The 22,068-nt window shown below is 40.0% G+C and overlaps 1 protein-coding gene across 1 annotated transcript; it reads right to left on the bottom strand.

Moving 5' to 3' along the window:
- Positions 1-711: 711 nt before the first annotated feature.
- LOC125467571 (pro-neuropeptide Y) lies at positions 712-16,232 on the bottom strand. The gene is made up of 4 exons (XM_048563610.2): positions 15,986-16,232; positions 15,131-15,318; positions 6,263-6,343; positions 712-5,027 (listed from the first exon to the last, which is right to left on the bottom strand). Exons 2-4 carry the CDS (start codon positions 15,316-15,318, stop codon positions 5,003-5,005), a joined length of 294 nt encoding a protein of 97 aa, XP_048419567.1. The 5' UTR covers positions 15,986-16,232; the 3' UTR covers positions 712-5,002.
- Between the last annotated feature and the right edge of the window lie 5,836 nt (positions 16,233-22,068).

The raw sequence follows: 22,068 nt of genomic DNA, 5'->3' as shown, positions 1-22,068 counted from the left end.
TTACATGGCCTTTGGAGTCTCAACTTCAAGACAACATGCTAGAAAGATACAGCACAGAAGGAAGCAGTTTGGTCCGTTATGGTTTTTGTGGAAACTTTGGAAGAGCTATTCAATGTGGCCTATCCCAGCTTTTTTTTCCCTATAGCTCTGTAAATAATTGCAACATAATTAATGATTTTGCATAGCTTTTGAAAACATTCCATTTAAAACGCTATAACTCTGTATTTCGTTAATAGCTTTATCAATTAGTCCTTATAGTTTTAAGGCTAGTCTCAGCTATAACCTCAGAGCTTTCCTATGTTGTCAAGCAAGATTCATTGAGCCCAGCATGCCATGGCTCAGAATGACTTTTCTCCCACAACATTCCACTATTCACCTTCTTAGTTATACAGCCAGGCTCTTGGGTGCTTTTCTCAGAGAGTGAAACTACTGCTGGAACCTTCTGTTCTCACATCATATTAGAACCCAGCTGCACGCACCATATCATTCACAGCAAGCAAGGAATGGTGTTTGAGCCCCAACGTGTACTTGATATACTTCTAAACATAAAACTTGATCCAGGAATATGATGTTCTTTTATCATTTTGTCTGTATTTGCCCAACTAATGACCTAAGGACCACAGTAAATTTTGGAACTCCAGATCTAAAGTGTCTAACATAAGTCCCCTTGCATTATGTACTGAATGATTAAATGAAATAAAATGAAAAGGCTTTCATATAAATTGATATGTTCTATGCTTTATTTGTAAAATTTCTTATCCACGTGTAACATTCCTTTAAGTTACACATTCATACATCTTGACTAAATAATACTAGTGTTTAGGATTTTATGACATTTTTCTTTGTAAAACATAATAAATGAAGCTGTGCGTGGAAAGCACAGTACTTTATAATGCTTGAGAGAAGTAATGTTGAAAGAATGATTTTACAAATCTTGCTCAAATACTTCATATACTAGCATTTGCACAAGACTGTGGAAACCCGCCAGGCAAGTTGAGTAATATGGATAGTAATGCTAAACTAGTACCTAGGCATTTATCCTTTATTATACTAGAAAGTTATCGCTTGAATTGATAATCTCCCTCAGGAGACAAAATAAATTAGCATGAGTCCATGACTATGTAAATTGCTAGTCAGCTAAATAAAGGGCTCTTGAGCAAAATAAGTCTTTCTTTATCATCATTGCTCTAAATTCCAGATAACACGTTTTTTACCTTCTGGTGTTAAAGGGGCAAGTTAAATTTCATTTGATTCAATTCATGTTTGAAATTTAATTTGTATCCAAGCCCTTTGTTTGTGGTGGAAGATCCATTATCAAATTCTGACTCCAGCACTGAACTTGAGAAATGTTACTAGCATTGACAACCAGCTAGGATTTTAGTAAAACTCTTGAAGGCAGGATTATCTCTTGCCAAAAAAAAGTAATATTAATGTATGTGTTAGATTACTTTATTTATTTAACATTGAATTGAAAGAGAAGCTTATTTGGAAAAGATAAAAGTGAATATTTAAAATGCTCATGAAGAAAATGATTGATTAAAATAATTAGTTTTGAGTGGGTTTAGATGAATTACCACAGCAAAACCTTTATGTTACCTCCAATTGTCATATTTGAAGTGAATATTTTGTAAAGAAAATTCAATAGGACTAGAACAAAACAGAAATTGCTGGCAAAATTCAGCAGGTCTTCATCTGACGAAGAGTCATCAGACGCGAAATGTTAACACTGCTTTCCCCCAAAGATGCAGATAGCCCTGCTGACCTTTGTCAGCAATTTCTGTTTTTGTTTCAGATTTTCAGCACTTGCAGTTCATTATATCAATAGTTCTATCTACCTCCTTCCATCAGATCTCATAGTATTAGTAACTATTGTGGAGGCTACGTTTCATCTTCACAATGGGGATTACTCTGTGCTGAAAAGGATACAATCAGAAAAGTTTTGGAAGCTGAGCACCCATAAAGTGCCTTGTGCCATCAGCAGCAGCAGAATTGTATTCCAACACAAACAATAACCTCATAGCCTGGCATATCACTGCATCTAAAATTAGCATTATGCCAGGGGATCAACCCTGCTTCACTGAAGAGGATAGAAAATCATGCCATGGGTGGCAGTTGGTTACTTAATATTGCAGTGTCAATCTGCCAAAGCTAAATTATAGGATTGGCACAGGCTAATTGGGGGAAGAAGGATGCTACTGATAGAAGCAAGTGATCCCACAACCAACAGAAGAGGTCAAGACAAATCTTTAAGTCTTGCTACAATTGTGAATAGTGGTGGACAATGAAACAAATTATGACAAGCGATCCTGTGAGCATCTCAATATTGTCAAGGGGCAACATTTGATTACAAGAGAACTGAAAACATTTGTAGCTAACTTCAACCAGAGACACTGAATGGATTACCCATGTCAGCCTCCTTATGAATGTCCATGATCACAGATGACACTATTCAAAAATTCAATTCACTACACATGGTGTCACGAAACAACTACATGTACTGAGTATAGTGAAGTTCTTGGGGTCTACAGGATTGTATTTAGGAAGCTGAAGACTTTCAGAAACAGCAGGATATCCAGCCAATCTCTTCAAGTGCAGCCGCACATTGATAAAAATCCAACAAATGGGAATATGACGTAGGTATGTTCTTGACGTACAAGACAAGACACGTCCAATCTGGCCAATTATCACCCCATCTGCCAACTCTCAATCATCAGTAATGTAATGGAAAGGTGCCTAGGCACAACCATTTTCAACTACTTCAACAATGACCTTCCTTCCCCTATATGAATCGAGGAGAATTGCTGATTGCATAGTTTATAATTCTATTCACAACTCCTCAGAAAAGGGAGCAATTCATACCTACATGCAGCAGGGCCTGGACAACAGTCAGGTTTGGGTTGATCACTGGCAATTAACATTTTTGCCATACAAATGCCAGGCAATGACCACTTCCAACAGGAAAGAATTTGAACCATCTCCCTACTTAACAACAGTATCATTGCAGAATCGTCCAGCATCAATGTCCTGGGAATCTCCATTGACAATCAGAACTAGCCTTGTAAATACTGTCTCTATGAAAGTAGGTCAGATGGCTGGGAATTCTGCAGCAAGTATTTCATCTCCTGATTTCTCAAGGTCTGTTCACATCTACAGGGCTCAAATCAGGCATGAAATAAATATTGTCCATTTGTCTGGATGAGTGGAGTCACAACAACACTCACAAACCTCAGAGCCATCCAAGACCAAGCAATCGACTTTATTATCACAACGTATCAAAACGGATTATGCCAGTGGCCAAGAACAGATTCACATCTGTGAGCATTTCAACAACTCACTATTTCAAATGTGCTAAGAATTAGAACTCCAAATCTTAATTACACCACAGAAAAACTAAAAAAGTGAATTATGACTGAATAAAATAAATTATGGATCTAAGGACATAATTTTCACTTCTCGGGGAGGTGAGGATGTTACTGGCAATTAAGGAGACTCAACGTAACTATTTTTATTTCATTGCCTGCAGTTGTTGTAACTCTCCGGGAAGCCTAACAGTCAAAGGCAAGAGGCTTGTTGGGAAATGTTCACAACACTGCCTGTAGCCCAGGACAAGCAGGAATGTTCCACCAAGTTTACATTCAGGTGATTAGCTGACTCCATCCCACTGGCTTCTGTTCAAATCCCTTTCCCAAGGCATCTGAATTACTTCTGCTCCATATCCTGGCTGTCACCCTGTGGAGCTCTTAGTCTGACTGGCTATAGCAGGGAAACCTCTTGGCCAATTAAAGCAGGTCCTGCCTTTAATTTTGTCTGAAGGGTCTGGAGAAAACCGTACTCTTCTTCCTGGGTTTACAAGCTGTAAGTGGTCCCTCAACAATCCACCACCTCACTATCCCTGGTTCCCACTTCTCCCTTTTCACTTTGTAATTATTATCCCTGTATACGTATCAAAAAACATTTATATCTAAAACCATGCAACTAAATGGCTAAAACATTGAAGTTAATACCTTGCGGTAAAGAGCATGCAGGGTGCATTACTAACTTTAGTATTTCCACAGTCAATAACAGCAATTTGAATATCTTCATGATAAGAAATTATTCTGTGTAAATGAAAAGTGCACCACCTATTAATTTAAGCCAAATACCTCCAATTTCATTACAAGTTTAATTTGCTTAGCTTATAACAATGAAATCAGCCTTGGAGGCTAATGCTGCTTATGTTGGTAACTTTTTTTAAGAAGTTGAAGAGCTTTGTTCGTTCTTTTCCTTAAATGTTAATCCTTTCCAGTTTATCAAAGCACATTTCTCTATTATACTGCCCTGTTCTCAAAAGTATTGAGCACAACCAAAAGTGAGTTAATTCATACTATCGAATTGCTTAATTTTTTTTCTTAGTAAAACATCTAACCTTACACAATAAAAGGAGATTGGCTCTCTTGAGTTGCATTCAGGTTTTCACCAAAACAAGAAGGAAAAAGATTTAGGCTTATGTATTTAGAGGTTATGTTGAAGTATTATGTATTTTGATGTTGGTTAAGTACATACTTGTGAAAACTCAGTTATAATCCAAAAGAGTTGCAGTGTAGTATGATACAGAAAACAATTCTACAAAGTTCACAAATGCTATTAATAGATAATGTTGTCAAATCATAGTTTTCTCGTTTAGTTTCATGTTATGGTTAGATAATTTCATACACATCTTCATTTAGGTTGTACTGTTTCATTACTGAACTGTAATAGCACAAACCAGTCCTTTCCATAAAAGGAATAATTCCTTTATCACCCTTTTAATGCATTACATATTCAGTGAAGATATCATTTATTTAAATAAACGTTATATACAATATGTGCTGCGAGAAAGAAAAATCTACAGGTTCAATGATGGTTTCATGCATTGGCTGTCTTTGAATATAAAATGAGGGTCTTTAGGACATGGAGAATGTTGCATTTCCATGGCAATGGGTGTTAAAATGTGGTTCCTGTTAAATAAAATCTTTATTTTCAATCACCACATGGAAGGCTCATCATACCTGAAATAGAAACAAAATGTGAGTACGTGCAACTGCTAACATTTCTAATATGAAATCAAGGACATGTTTAACATTCAAAAGATTTTATTCTGTTGGTCTCATTTTCTTGTCTTTCACAAATAAAAGACTCAGCTGGAGGTATTTATTCAGGTGACAACTGGTACCACTTCTACTCTATTTGATTTAGTACCACATTTATCCAGACAAATGTTTGCATTACCAATTTAGTTAATAATTTCTTTAGTGAAGGGCAAATGAACTTCAATTTTTAAACAAAAACATCGCTAAATGCACAGCATTATAATAAGGCGAGCTCCACTGAATTGCGGAGCAGGTTTATAAGGCAAAGTGATAAGAGATAGAAGCAAAAATTACGTCCTTGTTGCACTTCCAATTCTAAACTAATTACAGGATCATTTGTAAAACTAATCACAATGGTGGTTATTGCAATGCTTGATTTGTAAAAAATCTTTTGAGGCTTTTAGTCTTTTTCTTTCATGCTAGAAAGGTGTCATTGATGCACCATTTAACCTGTTCAGTTCCAACATCACTCACCACTATCACCCCACCCCAACCTCCTGCCAGCACCCCAGCCTCAAACGTGAAGCTCAACAGTTGGATCACACTCTGGTAGAATAGAATTTAATCTGAATTTCTGGTCATGTATCAAATTCAAGGTATAATTTGACTCACTTAAGCAAAACATCTACCATTCTTGATACCATTCTTATTGTTACTTTGAGTTTTGCTTAATCACTCATTCATATCAGTTAGAACATCAAACATGAATTTAAATCTTTCCCTTTCCACCAACCAAACTAAGCTTTGGTGTTAATTTTCTTGCACATTCCTTTTACTTTAAAATCCGTGTACCAATGGAAATGTAACAAATTATTAACGAAAAGTTCTCTAGACTGATCATTACCCTGGGCTTCAGAAATTGCTGTTAGATTTTTGCATGTAGTGGCTGTAATGTAAGAACACAACTGAATCTCTGATGGAATTTCTCATCAATTTTTAGATGATTGAACATACCATTATTTAAATATGTGCCTTCAACCTAGACTGAACTAATTAAATTTAATGATGCTGCAGAAGTCAATTAATGCATACCCACCCCCATCTATCAAATTGTGCATCTGGTGCTGTCACTGGTGAATTGCTTTAAGCTGTACACTGCTATCATGAAAAGCTGTGGTGTTACATAACAAAAAACCCTTGCCATGTATATTTACCTGTATTTAGGAAAACTTTCTGAGTTGTCCCTCAGCAGTAGATCAGTGATCAGAGCCTCAGGGCTAGATCTCTTTCCATACCTGTTGTAAACAAATAACCAAAACATTTTTAAGCAATTATCATGTTTGTTCAGTTCATTCATTCTACAAATATTTAAACATACTTTTTTAAAGAAGTGGACCACACATGTCAAGCAAATTCTGATGTACAAATACTACATTAGAAAGTACTTCTGAATCATACAATCACATCTCATGTTTTCTTTAGATGGCGAACATGCTAATAATCATGTTTCCTTCAAGTTTTTTAATACGGTGGTGACACAGCTTCCTTAAAGCTGCTTCAACTGTGAGCTTTTATAACATTCATTCAGTTTAATAAAAGCATGATTAAATGAACCAAAGTCAGAAATAAAAACAAATAGTGCACAGGAAGTCATTCAGCATTCACAAGTTAGATATTTCCCGTACAACACTACATCAGAACTGGCTAGGAATTCTCCCTTTCATGAATTGGTCCATGGTCAAGAAGTGCCTCACCTGAAACATCACCTTTTTTTTGTATAAATGGTGAAAGCTAGGAAAAGTGTATGTTAAAATAATTTAGGAATATATATTTTACTGGCCAGATGTAAAAGGAAACAAAAAGTCTAAAATAATGTTAACGATGTATTTGCACAGTTAGAATATGAAGGAGAGGAAATTGAGTTCCAAGTATACAAACCCCTGGTTACACCACATTTAGGATGCTGTGCACAACTCTGGAAATCAAGAGAAGATACAGTGATATTAGAAATGTCTCAGTACAGACTCACTGGCCTGTTATCTGCACTGTAAAATACATAGACTTTAAAGCACAAAAAGGTGACAGTCCAAATGTTCCATGCTAATGTCTGTGCTCCATTCTTGCCCTTTCTTGTTTCCTCACCTAATTATCAATATAACCCTGTATTTACATTTATGGAGAAGACAGGTATGTACCTATAGCATTTCCCTCAACTACTGTTGGTAAGAATAAGTTCCACATGCTCACTGAGTACATCCTGGGTATTGTTTGTTCCGAATTTCCTATTTGATTTATCAGTGATGAACTTCTAAAATGGCCTCTAGTTTATCTCTGTTCTCCAAATGAAAACGTATTCTGTGTGTCCTATCTATCAGTACAGTCGCCCCTCACCTTCGCTTTTGAAGAAAACTGTCTGTCTATTCTTTAATGATGGATGTAACTTTGCTTTCTGGTGTCATCCTTTAAACCATTTTGCAAAATCTCCAGCACTCATCATTATTACATTTGAGATTGTATTATTAAATAAATTTAAATTACATAAACAAGGTTTTTCTTCCCTGGAATTTGGGCTGATTAGGTTTTGTAAGGAAATGATTTGGTACAAATTTTTCTTCTCCCCTCTAATGTAGTTTGCATCAAAGAATGTAATCTTTAAGTCAGAGCCAGGAAATACTTCTTCATCCAAAGGAAAATATGAAACTCTGTTCCACAAAGAACAGCAGATTTTAGCCTAATTAATAGTTTGAAACATGAGCTTGATAAATTTTTGCTAGATAAACATATTATGGTTTATGGAGCCAAGAAAAGTGGTTGAAATTAGGATTCATGTCGGCGGTCATTTCATGGAAAGTTAGAACAGACTTGAGAAGCTTAATCATGTACTCCAGTTTTCTACCTTGCATCCAGGTCATCAGAAAAAAGTCAAAAATTTATAAGAAGCTGATATTAAATTATAACTGCAGTTTCTCAACACTATTCATTATCTCCCCCAGGTCTGGTTTATTCATATTCAACAAAGTCAAAGAACTAAAGTTGTACACATTTAAAGGGCTTTATCAAAGTAAGTGTCTCAGGCAATGAAAATTTTATTATGTAGTCTCAAGGATTCAGATCTATGTTTGTTTTATATGTGGCATCTACTTTATATTAGCTTCAATCACATATTAGGAGGGCACCATTTCTGCAAATGACAGCACTAGGTGTGTGCATGCACATGAATGCACATATTTCACCTTTGTGACTCCAATATCTTCTTCAGGCAAGGATTTCACTTTCGGATGCATACTACTTTGTTGAATTACCTTCTGCCTCAAGCTATTAAAAAGTGTAACCAGTATGTTGTAAAGACATGGAAAGGATGTACATGTCTTCCTCATTGTCTGAAGTTCTCAAAACCATTGAGTGCTGTAGATCAGAGATCTGTATTGACATTACTGCTGTTTCTAATTCACAACAATTACTTGGATTCAAAACTAAATACAAAGTAGTCATGGAGTCTGGGACACCAAAGGAATCAAAAGAAGATAACTCAAAATATCAGAAGGAGTAAGAGAAAATATATATACATGTGACTTGGACAATGGCAGCTTACATTTGAAAAGTAAAATACTGAACAGGAGTTGGGAGAGAAGTTGACAGTGACACATATTCCACAAACAGGGTTAAAAAGTTATGGGTGAAATTAAAATAGATCGCATGTGACGGTAGACTCGCTGCAAGGTAAAATTAGTTGATGTCAGTAGCACAAAATAGAAAAGAAAATTGACATTGTGTAAGCCAGCCATTAATTCATTATTAGCCCATTTTGCACTGTTACAGTTGACTGATTTCACCCTCAACATTCACAACCACTGAGAAGAGTGACAATCATTAAAATCAACAGAATATTGAATACCACGAGAAAAGCCAATAGGAAATGAATTAGACAAAGCCAGGTCAAATGACATCTTGACTCCCAGTTCTGATGAAAAGTTTTCAATCCAAAACTTTAACATTTGTTTGCTTGTCTATGGTGCTGTCTGACTGGCTGAGGTCTCTAGCATTTTTGGTTTTATTCCAACACTAATCGGATCCAGTTCTGTTCAAAGAAACACAGAGACAAGTGACGGCTGGAGACAATGCAAAACACAGGCACAAAGCTGATCCCAAGTGCTAAAGGTCAGGTATCCTGAAAGCAGAAGTGTTAGGGAAATCTAATGGGAAAGATAGAGCTAGGTTTTTAAAACAAATTGTTTGTGAATTCAGAACAATTGGATGCAGGTTCAAGATAGTGAAAGGACTGATATTCAAAAATATTTATTTCCACAGGTGATCCAGACATTGAATGGGCATTCAGATACTCAGGGATGAAAACCAGAGAATCATTTCTTAATTGAATGTGATGTGGAGAGCCTGTGGTGCCATTAAAACCTCACACATGTTATTATCTTGTAACGTATTTCTTTCAGGACAGAAAGAAGCAACACCTACGTCTTAACATAAAGAACATTTAGTACATTCTCCCCATAAAGTGATAAATCAGTTAAGTTCAAAATGACAATGTGATACATTGAAAATGCTTGGCATATTCAGAACAGTACTTGGGCAGTTGGAAACTTTTCAAATTGATTTGACTTTCACGACTGGTGATGATGTCTTTGGTTCTTGTCGGGTATGTTATACTGTCAGCTTATGGTAAGATTACTTTTGGAACCTGTCTCCTTGTTTTTCTAGTTGCAGATCTCTCAGAATTATATTATGTAAATAACAAGTCATTTCCAATTAGTGAGCCAAGCTATTTGTGGATAGCGAAGGTCAAGGCAAGTTAATTTAAATACTTTTTGCACTAAACCACAAGTGATCAAGACATTGAATGGGCATTCAGATACTCAGGGATGAAAACCATAGAATCATTTCATAATTGAATGTGATGTGGAGAGCCTGTAGATAATTTAAATACCTTTTGCACTAAACCACAGGTAACTGGAATTCTATCTAAGTTATGAAAGCAATTTCAATAGTTGAAAATCACCAAAACAGAGATAGTAGGAACTGTTGATGCTGGAGAAGCTGAGATAACAAGGTGTTGAGCTGGATGAACACAACAGGCCATGCAGCATCAGAGGAGCAGGAAAGCTGACGTTTCGGGTCTGGACCCTTCTTCACAAAATCCATTTTCTGAAGAAGGGTCTGGATCTGAAACGTCAGCTTTCCTGCTCCTCTGATGCTGCTTGGCCTGCAGTGTTCGTCTAACTCTACACCTTATAATCACTAAAGCAGCTTGCTTTTGCTAGAGTTTTAATAATTATTTTGAAAGAGCTTGTTCATGACTTCAGCAGGGCATTATACTATGTGTTGTTAGTTTCTTAATGCAATGCTAGTGGAAATGATAAACTAGCCAATGGACAATAAACATGTAAAGTAGATTCACAATTTTATTCCCTGGGAATAATCCACATTGTGATTTCCTATTTATTTCATAACTAAGAAATACCACGATATTTTCTCTTCTTTTAGGAAAGGAACAAAGAGATTTAAAGGTTACAGTCAGAGATTTGAGCACAGAAAGTGGTCCTTTGGCTCATCTTGTCCATGCCAATCATCAAGCACCAATCTATTCTAATTCCATTTTACACTATGTGGCCTGCGGCCTTGTATGCTATGGCATTTCAAGTATTCATTTAAATATTTCTTAAACATTATAATGGTTCCTGTCTCCATCATCTTTTCAGACAGTGAGATATGAATACCAATCAAGCTCTGGGTGAAAAAAAACTTTTCCTCAAATCCCTTCTAAATCCACTATCTCTTACTTTAAAGCTATGCTTCTGCTTACTGATCCTTCTTCTAAAAAGGAAAAAATTCTTCCCACGTACCCTCTAATTTTAGACACCTCAACCAAATCCCTCCCTCACTGTTCTCTGCTCTAAGATAAACAACCAGCAGCCTATTTGGTCTATCTGCATAGCTGAAATGTGTGAGCTCAGACAATGAGTTCACATGCACTAATCATGGAAAATGGAAGGACAATTTGGTAAAGCCACGACAAGGATACAATATAGGATATTGGCTTTAAGATAAAGACACAGTACCAAAGCAAGAAAATTATTGCAAACCTCTAAGTTGCTACACTGTCCAATTCTGGGAGTCATTCTTTAGGAAGGTGTCAAGGTCTCAAAAAGGGTGTAGCAGAGATCTAACAGAATGATACCAGGGATGAGGTAATAGAAACATTAGTTTTGTTCCCATTTGAGAAAGATTAATACTGAGAAATTATGAACGATTTTGATACACTAAATACAGAGAAATTAAAAGGTTACCAAATCTAGGTTTGAAAGACAAAGTAGTAAATAAAAATTCAGGACAGAAGATTAGCAGATTTTATTTTAATAACGGCAAGTGTGTGTAGATTTGGAATCTGCTTCCCAAATTTGTGGTGGAAACAGTGTGAATTGTAACTGAAGGTAATTGAACCCAAACTTGAAAGGAATTCAGTAAAATGAGCTCTGAGGGAGGAGTGGGGCTGTGCGCTATTTAGGCATCTCTTTATGGAAGTGGGTAAATGGCCTGCTTTTCCCTTTAGTTAGGAACTGGAAATGCGGCAGAGGTGGTCATCTTCCACGTGACATCTAATCCAGTTTCCCCTCAATAGGCTAACAATCTATCCTCAAGGTCAAAAATCACACAACAGCAGGTTATAGTCCAACAGATTTATTTTAAGACACCAGCATTCGCAGTCTCACTCCTTCCTCGGGTGTCAGGCAAAGGAAGAGTGAGATTGCGAAAGCTTCTGTCTTCACATCACGTCCACATAAAAAAAATTGTGTTTGCTTTGACAAATTGCGTTGCGTAAAAGCAAAGAATCGATCAAGTCTTCTGCCAAGATACAGATTCTAATAGTTTTCGGAGCTGCCCCGCGCCCTGATCAAAACCCTGCAAATAAGCTTACTTCGCTGTATAGAAACCAATACCCTTGGTTTGCACTGTTAAAATAAATCTTAATTTGCCCGATACCCCTTTTGTAACAATGTTTAATTTTAATATCGTGAGCACCGCACATTTACTATTCGACATTGTTAAAACAGCCAGAGGAGTCCATATGGCGCCATCGCTAAACCAATAAATACTTTCATGGGCCTCTTCTTCAGCGCACGGTGCAGAGGACATGGGGAGACCAAACATCTCAGTTTGATCCTTCTGGACCCGAAACGTCAGCTTTCCTGCTCCTCTGATGCTGCATGGCCTGTTGTGTTCATCCAGCTCAACACCTTGTTATCTCAGCTTCTCCAGCATCAACAGTTCCTACTATCTCTGTTTTGGTGATTTTCAACTATTGAAAATGCTATCTCACAGTCACCAGCATCTGCAAATCCTACTATCTCCATCTCAGTTTGATCGCTAGGTGGCAATGTGTGATAAATCCCATTCCGCTGGCCACTGAAGTGTACATCGATAACGAGAACACAAACTGGACGGATAACAGTGAGGGGTTTAGGGGCCGGGTGACTTGGTAAAGTGACAGTAAACGGCTGATGAGTCACAGATCTGAAACGTTAACTCTATTTCTCTCTCCGTGTAGATGCTATCAGCCCTGCTGCGTTTTTTAAAGCAATTTCCTCACATTTCAGATTTTCAACATCCGCACTGTGTTGCTTTTGTGAAATTAAATCAATTTGCATTGGCTTCAATTTGCCTTTCAGATCTTGTGTCAACTTTAATCTGTCTTTTCAAACACAAAACCAGTAAAGCGGGCTTCCTTCTCTTTTCAGTGGAGATTAAAAATCACCACTTTCTCTTTTGTAAACCCCGCATCCCCTTCTCTTCCTCACACACACAGCCAAACCAAGTACAAAGCGGTGCTTATTTCACCTGTTGCTCGGACTGTTTTGGAAATGACATGCCATTTGCTCGCTGTCCATGAGCTGCGCTTCAGAAGTGACACGCTGAACGGGCTGGGTGGGTATTGTTGCCTTTGGTCCTGCGATGAATGTTGGCGTAGTCGTTCCGGTACAGAGCAAACATCCCACCTCTCAATCTCAATAATAAAAGTCGTGGTGCGCGCGTTTGCTGTTTTCATGCTTTCCTATAGCGATACACTGCGAAGTAGCTTTCTGCCACTTTCAATTGCCATTACAGACAAACATATATTTAATAAAAATGACACCCAACAGCCCAACTCTTGACAGTTCGGCCACATTTTCGGGCATATTTCATTAAAATGAAACGAATTTGGAAGGAAGAGTTTATCGGGAACTATGGCGGTCTAACGAATTTTCCTTTTGGACTTTCTCTCATTGAGGCGGAAGGCCTGCAGCCCGTCTAAGGCAGCCAACACATTCAGTCTGGAACCAGTAGGCATTTTACCCACTGTATCCTCTTGGTCAAAGCAACAGAAAGGCAAAATTCAACTGCATCTCATTTGAGACTAGGATACCAGTTCCCTGAAAGTTACCAGTACAGAACAAAGCTTAGACAAAGCCACTCAGGCACTGTTATTGTGTGCACTCTGTGTAAAGTGTTGTCCAATGTTATTGGTTATATTTCGTCTGTTGTCGGTAATTGTATAGTACAGGTCACTGGAATTGGCTAATAACGACATTTCTAGACTCCAGCAAAAGGTTTGATTGACGCAGACTCCACTTATAGTGGGCACCAAGATGCTGTATATCCAGCCACTGAAGAATCCGGTGCATTTAGTCTTGCCCTTAAACTGGGACAGCGTTCTGCAACTTAATATTTTAAGTGGAGCTTCTCTGGGCTCACATCAATTCATTAAATAATGTTAAAGTCAAATCCATAACTCTCTTACATCGGAGAATTAACAAATTATTTAATAGGCGCTCTGATCTCAGTAACATTACCGGATATAGCTTAACCGATAACATTTGCTGCTTTAATGAGGACAGCTACATTCAGACCGCAGGTTTTCAAATGGAAATGCTCCTAGATTCCGCTTCATAATTGTTATGTATTTATTCAAAAACATCAAGACATCTCTACAAACAAACAAGATCCTGCTGCAATAACCCGAAGTGTTTTGTACAGATTTGTTTTAAGAAAAGACGGCATTGCAAGTTACCTGGTTCCTAATTGGATCCAGCTCTACCATTCCAGGTCGGAGCATGGAGGTGAGAACATAAGAACTAGGAGCAGGAGTAGGCCACCTGGCTCCTCGCGTCTGCCCCGCCATTTAATAAGATCATGGCTGATCTTTTAAAGACTCAACTCCACTTACCCGCCCACTCACTATAACCCTTAATTCCTTTACTGTTCAAAAATTTATCTAGCCTTGCCTTAAAACACATTGTGAGGTAGCTTCAACAGCTTTACTGGGCAGGGAGTTCCACAGATTCACAACCCTTTGGGTGAAGAAGTTCCTCCTGACCTCAGTCCTACGTTTGCTTCCCTTTATTTTGAGGCGATGCCCTCTAGTCCTAGTTTCATCTGCTAGCGGAAACAACCTCCCTGCCTCTACCTTATCTATTCCCTTCATAATCTTACATCTTTCTATAAGATCTCCCCCCATTCTTCTGAATTCCAATGAGTATAATCCCAGTCTACTCAGTCCCTCCTCACAATCCAACCCTCTCAACTCTGGCATCAACCGAGTGAATCCTCTGCACCCCCTCCAGTGCAAGTATATCTCTTCTCATGTAAGGAGACCAAAACTGCACACAGTACTCCAGGTGTGGCCTCACCAGGACCCTATACAGCTGCAGCACAACCTCCCTGTTTTTAAACTCCATCCCTCGAGCAAAGATAGAGACTAAACCGGATGAAGTGGTAAAGTTGCAGTGGTCCATTTGAACAGTCATCGATCAGCACTAAGCCCATTTATGCTCTATCTCTCAGGGTGAGATGTTAAACATGTTGAAAACCCAATAGCAACTAACTTATGAAATAATATTTATAGAAAATAGAGAAATTGAAACGTTTTGACTCCATATGGTGTGTCCTACCCTGTCTTGGTACCTGTTTTTCCCCCTTGCTTCTATTGCGTTGGATTTGACCTAAGCGTTAAAGGAACGAGCTGCCAGCAACACCCGTGTTCATTTCCACCAAACGCAATTGGATGTGATTGGATGGGGATCATGCAGTCTCACCTCTGCCTGGTAATGAGGTTAATGTAGTGCCTCAATGCGGAGTAGTATTTAGCCAAGTCCTCAGCAGGAGCACCTTCTCCGGGGTTGTCCGGCTTGGACGGGTAAGCCTCGGCAGAAGTTCCTATGCAGATCAGCAAGCAAAATGCAAAGGTGGACACTCCCAACCAAAACTTCATGTTGCCCTGCATCTGGAAGGAATTAAAGTAGACTAAGCAGAGCATTTTCCAGACAAGCTACCATTTCTGATACACGGACATAAAAAAACCATTCAGTTCTTAAGCTGGAGAGAAATGTAACGGTTGACACTCTCTAGCATTACAAAACATTGCCCAAAGTGCTGCGCTTACCAGAACAATCACTGAGGGGGTCTTTCACAGACACACAGTGACACAAGTCGCTATGTGCGGAGAAATTATAAACAAATTCCGATTGCCTGCTCACAGCGATTACAGCAATTCTCACAAAACGCACCTACACACAAGCTAGCCCCCACTTTTAACATTCTGCATTGCAGCTGATAACGCAGTGGGGTTTATTTTCATCTTCGCTCGATGTTAGTTATGCACTATTCATTAACCTCTGGCTAAGCTGTTTGATATCGATGCAAGAAACTTTTTTTGTGAAGTGTAACGTTCACTGCTATATAAGATAAAAGATTTATTTAAAAAGTCTGGAAATCAACACTAAGCGGCTCATGTATTTTAAGTTGCATCCAGCCATCCAAAATCACAATCAAACGAGATCGATTTACAGCAATGCTTTCTTGTAGAATATTTTCCACACATACCATTTGCAATCTATACATTACACAAAGAGTCTGCCCCGGTTAGACAATTGCAGGTTCATGTTACTCACATTTCAGGTCAGCAGATAGTCGGAGAAAGCTGTCGGAAACCGAGGAGCTGTCGCTGTTCTCTGTGCGCCTCTGGCTGGTCGCTGTCTTTTTGAGTGTGAGAAGCTACTGACAAGTCATGCTTTTTATGTGTTCCCTTGGTGGAATTGAGGGAGGTTCCTGGTCACGCTTAATTGACCAGAATTCGTTATCACATTCCTGCAAAGGCGAAACGACGTCAGCAGCGGCGGTATAGGAGCGCTGTCACTAACGTGCTGATGTATGACTGATAACAGTGATTGCTTCCCTCCAACTCAAAGGAAACTTTCTGTCCTATCTACCGTGACCTCTTCCTTCTTTAATATCCCACGGGAGAATTCGCGGTACAATGGCACTTAAAGGAAACTTTAACAACTCCCAGTTATTATCTATTAATAACACTGCACTTAGTCTGCAAGCCTCCCCTTGCCTTTGACTGAGATAAGACTAAATTGCTTCGTGGCTGACGCTGTATTTTGCTGGTCTGTATAAAGCATAAAACCATTCATCTGGGAGCTCACAGCCCCTGCAATATGTCCAGTGTAAGTTTTTAAATGATTTGTACGTATTTCTCTACATTTCTACATTGTTTCGTATTCGGCTTTTATGTTTTACGGTCGTCAGGAACACCGATTTTCATAAAACATACAACGGGTGCATGTTAACAACGAGCCGATCCTTGTAACAATTTGTTTAATAATGTTTCTGATTTGGGGGCCACTTGCAAATTGCTCTACTAAAGGACCTTTAACCCCTCAATTAGTTCAAAATATTCAAATACATACCAGAAGGTCTTTGAAAATAAATAAATCCTAGAAGTAGTTCGAGACCCTCGGAAGACCCCCTGCACTGTATTTACAGCCTAGGAAGTTGTATTCTGTTTGGTCTAAATACGAGAAGTGCAGTTCTCTTATCGGTAAAATAATCTTTTTGGTTGGATTTTCAAACTGCCTTATTTTTAAAAGTTATTTACACACTATCGATTTTTGTTTTCAATTTAATTGTAAAGGAGGATGCACTGCAGTTCTCCCAGGAAGTGTGCGGATTGTGAGGTTTGGCTTAGCTTGATTGTGAGGGCGCTTTGAATTGTGAGAGTTTTGTGCACACGGCTGGTGTGTGTGCGTGTGTTGGGGGGGGGGGCGGGAGGATAGCGGGGGAACAGCGTGGTGGGGGCTGGTGGAGGAGATCTGGAAGGTCCAAATGCTGCTGCAGATATCACTATTAACTCAAGCCCCGGGAGGGGAAATCCCGACACATACAAATGGGTACAAAATTCAAGATCAAGAAACACGTCAGAATATGTGCTTCCCAACCTCATTCCAGTGAGCTCAAACCTCCACAGAGCAAGCCTCCCGCTCCTATTGCTTTCCGACGGGAAGCAAGGGGTCCGCAGAGACTAGTCATATTTTAAACATTAACCATGCAAAATTCTTTCAAAGACACCAACAATCTAACTTATTGCCCTATCCTTCATTTTCTCGGAGGCTTTTGCTTCTTTAAACTCAATACCTAAAGTACTCGACTGATGACAAATATTCGTGCTCACGCGAGACAAAGGTGCAAGGATTTTAGAGCACAACCGTTCACTGTTGAGAATGCACTGGCAACCCACCAGTCTTCGTTACAAATAAAGGCAGATAAAAGCCTTGCTTCGTCCGCTTACTGGATATTTGAGGTGTGACAGTTTTGTTACAAATTATATCCGATCTCTGATTCACAGGAGGTGGGGGGGGGTGGGGGGGGGAGGCGGTGCAGCATTTGCTGTTCCCTCTTCACTCCATAATACAAATGTCATAAATGGCTGAGCAGTGAGATGTGCTTCTACACTCTCCAGACTTTAGTAACAGCGGGCGAATGAGAGAGAGAGTGGAAAACACTGAACTGGGTAATGTAGACGTAATTGCTAAGTTCAGCAATTCATCTCAAAACACGTCAGTCGGTCAGGACCCTGAAGTGGGATGTACACCTCGGAATGAAGTATGGTTCTTACTGACGATGGAGTGACACACTCAGACATCATTATTTTAAAGAGATGGCATTTTGAAATGCACCTTGCAGTGTTAGAACGTTAACTAACAATCATGTCAGGCGCCACTTTTCAATATTTGAAAGAGAGAAGGGCAATTTGTAAACAGAGGGTCTGAAGGGATGAAAGTAGACACACGTGAGCATTTTCTGCAACTCTTCTCTCAAATACACTTTTGATTGGATCTTCCCACCAAACATGTACATTTAAGAATGTGGCTTAACAATGGCATTTCGCAGCTCACGGGCTAATATTGACGAGCCCAAATCCTTGGATCACAGCACATTTAGTACGAAAGATGGGACATATAGAATATTCTCTCCAGCGAGTGAGGCTGAGAGGGGCAATGATCAAGATTATGAAAACAATGAACAGGATTGAAAGAGCGGTTAGAAAAGACTATGACCTCTGGTTGGGGAGTTATCAGGAAGAGATCTTAAATTGGAAATTGGCACCCAAAGAAAAAGGTTCGGAGAGAGTCCTAAACGCGGAGAGAATGTCTGAACGAACTGATGCCTTATTTGAGGGAATGTCTTGCAGGTATGGAAGGAATTCTAATGGACATTTGACACGCAAGGCGAATGTGGTATTAGATTAGTTTGAGTTTATTCTCGGCAAAATAAAACGCTGACAGGCAACGTGAAATGGACTTCAGTACTAAAAACGAAGACCCCTTTTTTCAATCTTGCATTCGGAGGTAAATTTAAAATATTCCCAAGTGATAGTAAGGATGAGGAAAATGGAAAGTGCAACTTTGAAGCCTAACTTTTGACGGAAGTTTCAAGGAAATCGTATCTTTTTCAGTCGCTGTATGGTGCAGAGCCCGGAGAAACGATGCGGAACACGTTGACGCGTGTCCCTTCTGCCCGGGGAATTTGGATCCCGATTCCCCAATTCCCTGGGAGTCCGTGAAAGAAGTCTCTACCTGAGGTAGAAAATTCCCCAGGACTGAGCTGGACAATTACACAGGAAATCCTCCCCTCACCGCTGGGTATGTAGTTTAGAACCGACAGTCACTCACACCGACCATCAACTTCTGCCTCGAACCTCCAGCTACTTCCAGACCCCTGGCTGTACCCCCAGAGCCACCGACAGCCCACGGCCTGACCAACCCCAATATCCTAACTTAGCCCAAACCTACTGGACTATAACCTGACCCACCGGCCACTCAGCCCCTTACCAACACCACATACCTCATCCACCTACCCTCCTGCAATCCGACTCTCATCTACCATTGGAAACGAGCAATGCACAGCCTGGAGATATGGTGGAGGCAGTTTTAATTCAAAGGGGCATTGGACGATTATTTGGACAGGAATGGTGTGCAGGGATATGGAAAAGGCAGGAAATTGACACTAGGTAACAGAGACGGACTGGATCGTAGAGCTGGTGCAGGCAAAATGGGCCAAATGGCCACTTAATGTGCCTGCATAGTTCTGCGATTCTATGATCAGCACCACCACTCTACCCCACCTCCCGGCCATCTCAACCCCGACCACAATCCTCACCACCTCACCCACCACTATACCCAGACACCACTAAACCAACCACCTCACCCACCATAAGACCATAAGACATAGGAGTGGAAGTAAGGCCATTCGGCCCATCAAACCCACTCCACCATTTAAATCATGGCTGATGGGCATCTCAACACCACCTCCCTGCACTCTCCCCATAGCCCTTGATTCCTTTTGAGATCAACAATTTGTCAATCTCTGCCTTGTAGGCATCCAACGTCCCGGCCTCCACTGCACTCTGCGGCAATGAATTCCACAAGCCCACCACTCTCTGGCTGAAGAAATGTCGTCTCATTTCAGTTTTAAATTTACCCCCTCTAATTTTAAGGCTGTGCCCACGGGTCCTAGTCTCCCCGCCTAATGGAAACAACTTCCTAGCGTCTACCCCTTCTAAACTATACATTATCTTGTAAGTTTCTAATAGATCGCTCCTTAACCTTCTAAACTCTAATGAGTACAATCCCAGGATCCTTAGCCATTCATCATACATTAAACCCACCATTCCATGGATCATCCGTGTGAATCTCCGCTGGACACGCTCCAGGGCTAGTATGTCCTTCCTGAGGTGTGGGGCCTAAAATTGGACACAGTATTCTAAATGGGGCCTAACTAGAGCCTTATAAAGCCTCAGAAGCACATCGCTGCTTTTATATTCCAACCCTCTTGAGATAAACGACAACATTACATTCGCTTTCTTAATTACGGACTCTACCTGCAAGTTAACCTTTAGAGAAATCCTGGACCAACACTGCCAGATCCCTTTGCACTTCTGATTTGCAAATTTTCTCACCGTTTAGAAAATAGTCCATGCCTGTATTCTTTTTTCCAAAGTGCAAAACCTCACATTTACTCACATTGAATTTCATCAGCCATTTCCTGGACCAGTCTCCTAAACTGTCTAAATCTTTCTGCAGCTTCCCCACCTCCTCAGTGCTACCTGCCTGTCCACCTATCTTCGTATCATTGGCAAACTTCACCAGAATGCCCCCAGTCCCTTCATCCAGATCATTAATATATAAGGTGAACAGCTGTGCCCCCAACACTGAACACTGCAGGACACCACTCGTCACCGGTTGCCATTCCAAGAAAGAGCCTTTTATCCCAACTCTCTGTCTTCTGTCAGGCAGACAATCCTCAATTCAAGCCAGTAGCTCACCTCAAACACCATGGGCCCTCACCTTGCTCAGCAGCCTCCCGTGAGGCACTGTATCAAAGGCCTTTTGGAAGTCTAGATAGATAACATCTACCTGGGTTTCCCTGGTCTAACATGCTTGTTACCTCTTCAAAGAATTCTAACAGGTTTGTCAGGCACAACCTCCCCTTACTAAAACCATGCTGACTTGTTTTAGTATGACCCTGCACTTCCAGGAATTTAGAAATCTCATCCTTGACAATGGATTCTAGAATTTTACCAACTACCGAGGTTAGGCTAATCAGCCTATAATTTTCCATCTTTTGTCTTGATCCTTTCTTAAACAAGGGGGTTACAACAGCAATTTTCCAATCGTCTGGGACTTTCCCTGGCTCCAGTGACTTTTGAAAGATCACGACCAAAGCCTCCGCTATTTCCTCAGTCACCTCTCTCAGAACTCTAGGATGTAGCCCATCGGGGCCAGGAGATTTATCAATTTTTAGACCCTTTAGCTTTTCTAGCACTTTCTCTTTTGTAATGCCTACCATACTCAACTCTGCCCCCCGGCTCTCCCTAATTGTTGGCATACTACTCATGTCTTCCACTGTGAAGACTGACGCAAAGTACTTATTAAGTTCTTCAGCTGTTTCCTTATCTCCCATCACTAGCCTTCCAACATCAATTTGGAGCGGCCCAATATCTACTTTTGCCTCTTGTTTGTTTCTTATATCTTGTCTTATATCTCCACCATTATACCCAGACACCACTAAACCAACCACCTCACCCACCACTATACCCACCCACCACCTGTCATCCTACCCACTGACCTCATGCACTTACTCGCCCTCTCTTCCCCCACCCCCAGCCATTCACCCATCCATTTACCATCATTCACTCTGAGCATTCAAACTCCCTGTAAGTGGCTAATGCTGTAAAAAGGGTGAGGCTTGTCTCCTCCTATTCTACTTTACTTTGGTAGTGTTCTCCACTGGACTGTTTACTTTGCATTTCTGAAGAAGTCGGCATTGGGTGATCCAGCCAAATATTTATGGTGGTGTCTGGGCACAGAAAAGTGGGAGCAGACCAGTAAAGGTCATTTCTGCTTCCTGAAAGATCCAATCCAGTAAAGAAAATCTTAAATGACCTTTTAAAATAATGTTTCACTTTTGTCTCTCTTTTCTCCCCTCCCTTGCTCCCTTGCATGTTTTTTTAAGATTACCTTCCTTTATCCCTGTGTGAAGTAGACACCTCAAATGTCCAATTGATCACTTATCAACGCTTGTGATTGAGGGGTGGGTTGGTCCAGCAAAATAACTGATTGACTGTCGTCAATCTTTAACCCTTTAAACAAGATAAATAAGGTTGATTGGAGCAGATGGCCTGGGTCCAAGT

Source organism: Stegostoma tigrinum, chromosome 2 (genome assembly GCF_030684315.1).
Source record: "Stegostoma tigrinum isolate sSteTig4 chromosome 2, sSteTig4.hap1, whole genome shotgun sequence".
In the NCBI taxonomy this organism is placed as follows: Eukaryota; Metazoa; Chordata; class Chondrichthyes; order Orectolobiformes; family Stegostomatidae; genus Stegostoma; species Stegostoma tigrinum.
The sequence above is the reverse complement of the archived record's forward strand: the minus strand, read 5'-3'. Positions and strand labels throughout refer to the sequence as shown.

Coding starts and splice junctions, on each gene's coding strand:
- LOC125467571 (XM_048563610.2), bottom strand. CDS start 15,318: ATGCAGGGCAACATGAAGTTTTGGTTGGGAGTGTCCACCTTTGCATTT. Junction 6,344..15,130: donor AACCTCATTACCAGGCAGAG/GTGAGACTGCAT, acceptor TGTTTACAACAG/GTATGGAAAGAGATCTAGCC. Junction 5,028..6,262: donor GAAAGTTTTCCTAAATACAG/GTAAATATACAT, acceptor TTTCTATTTCAG/GTATGATGAGCCTTCCATGT.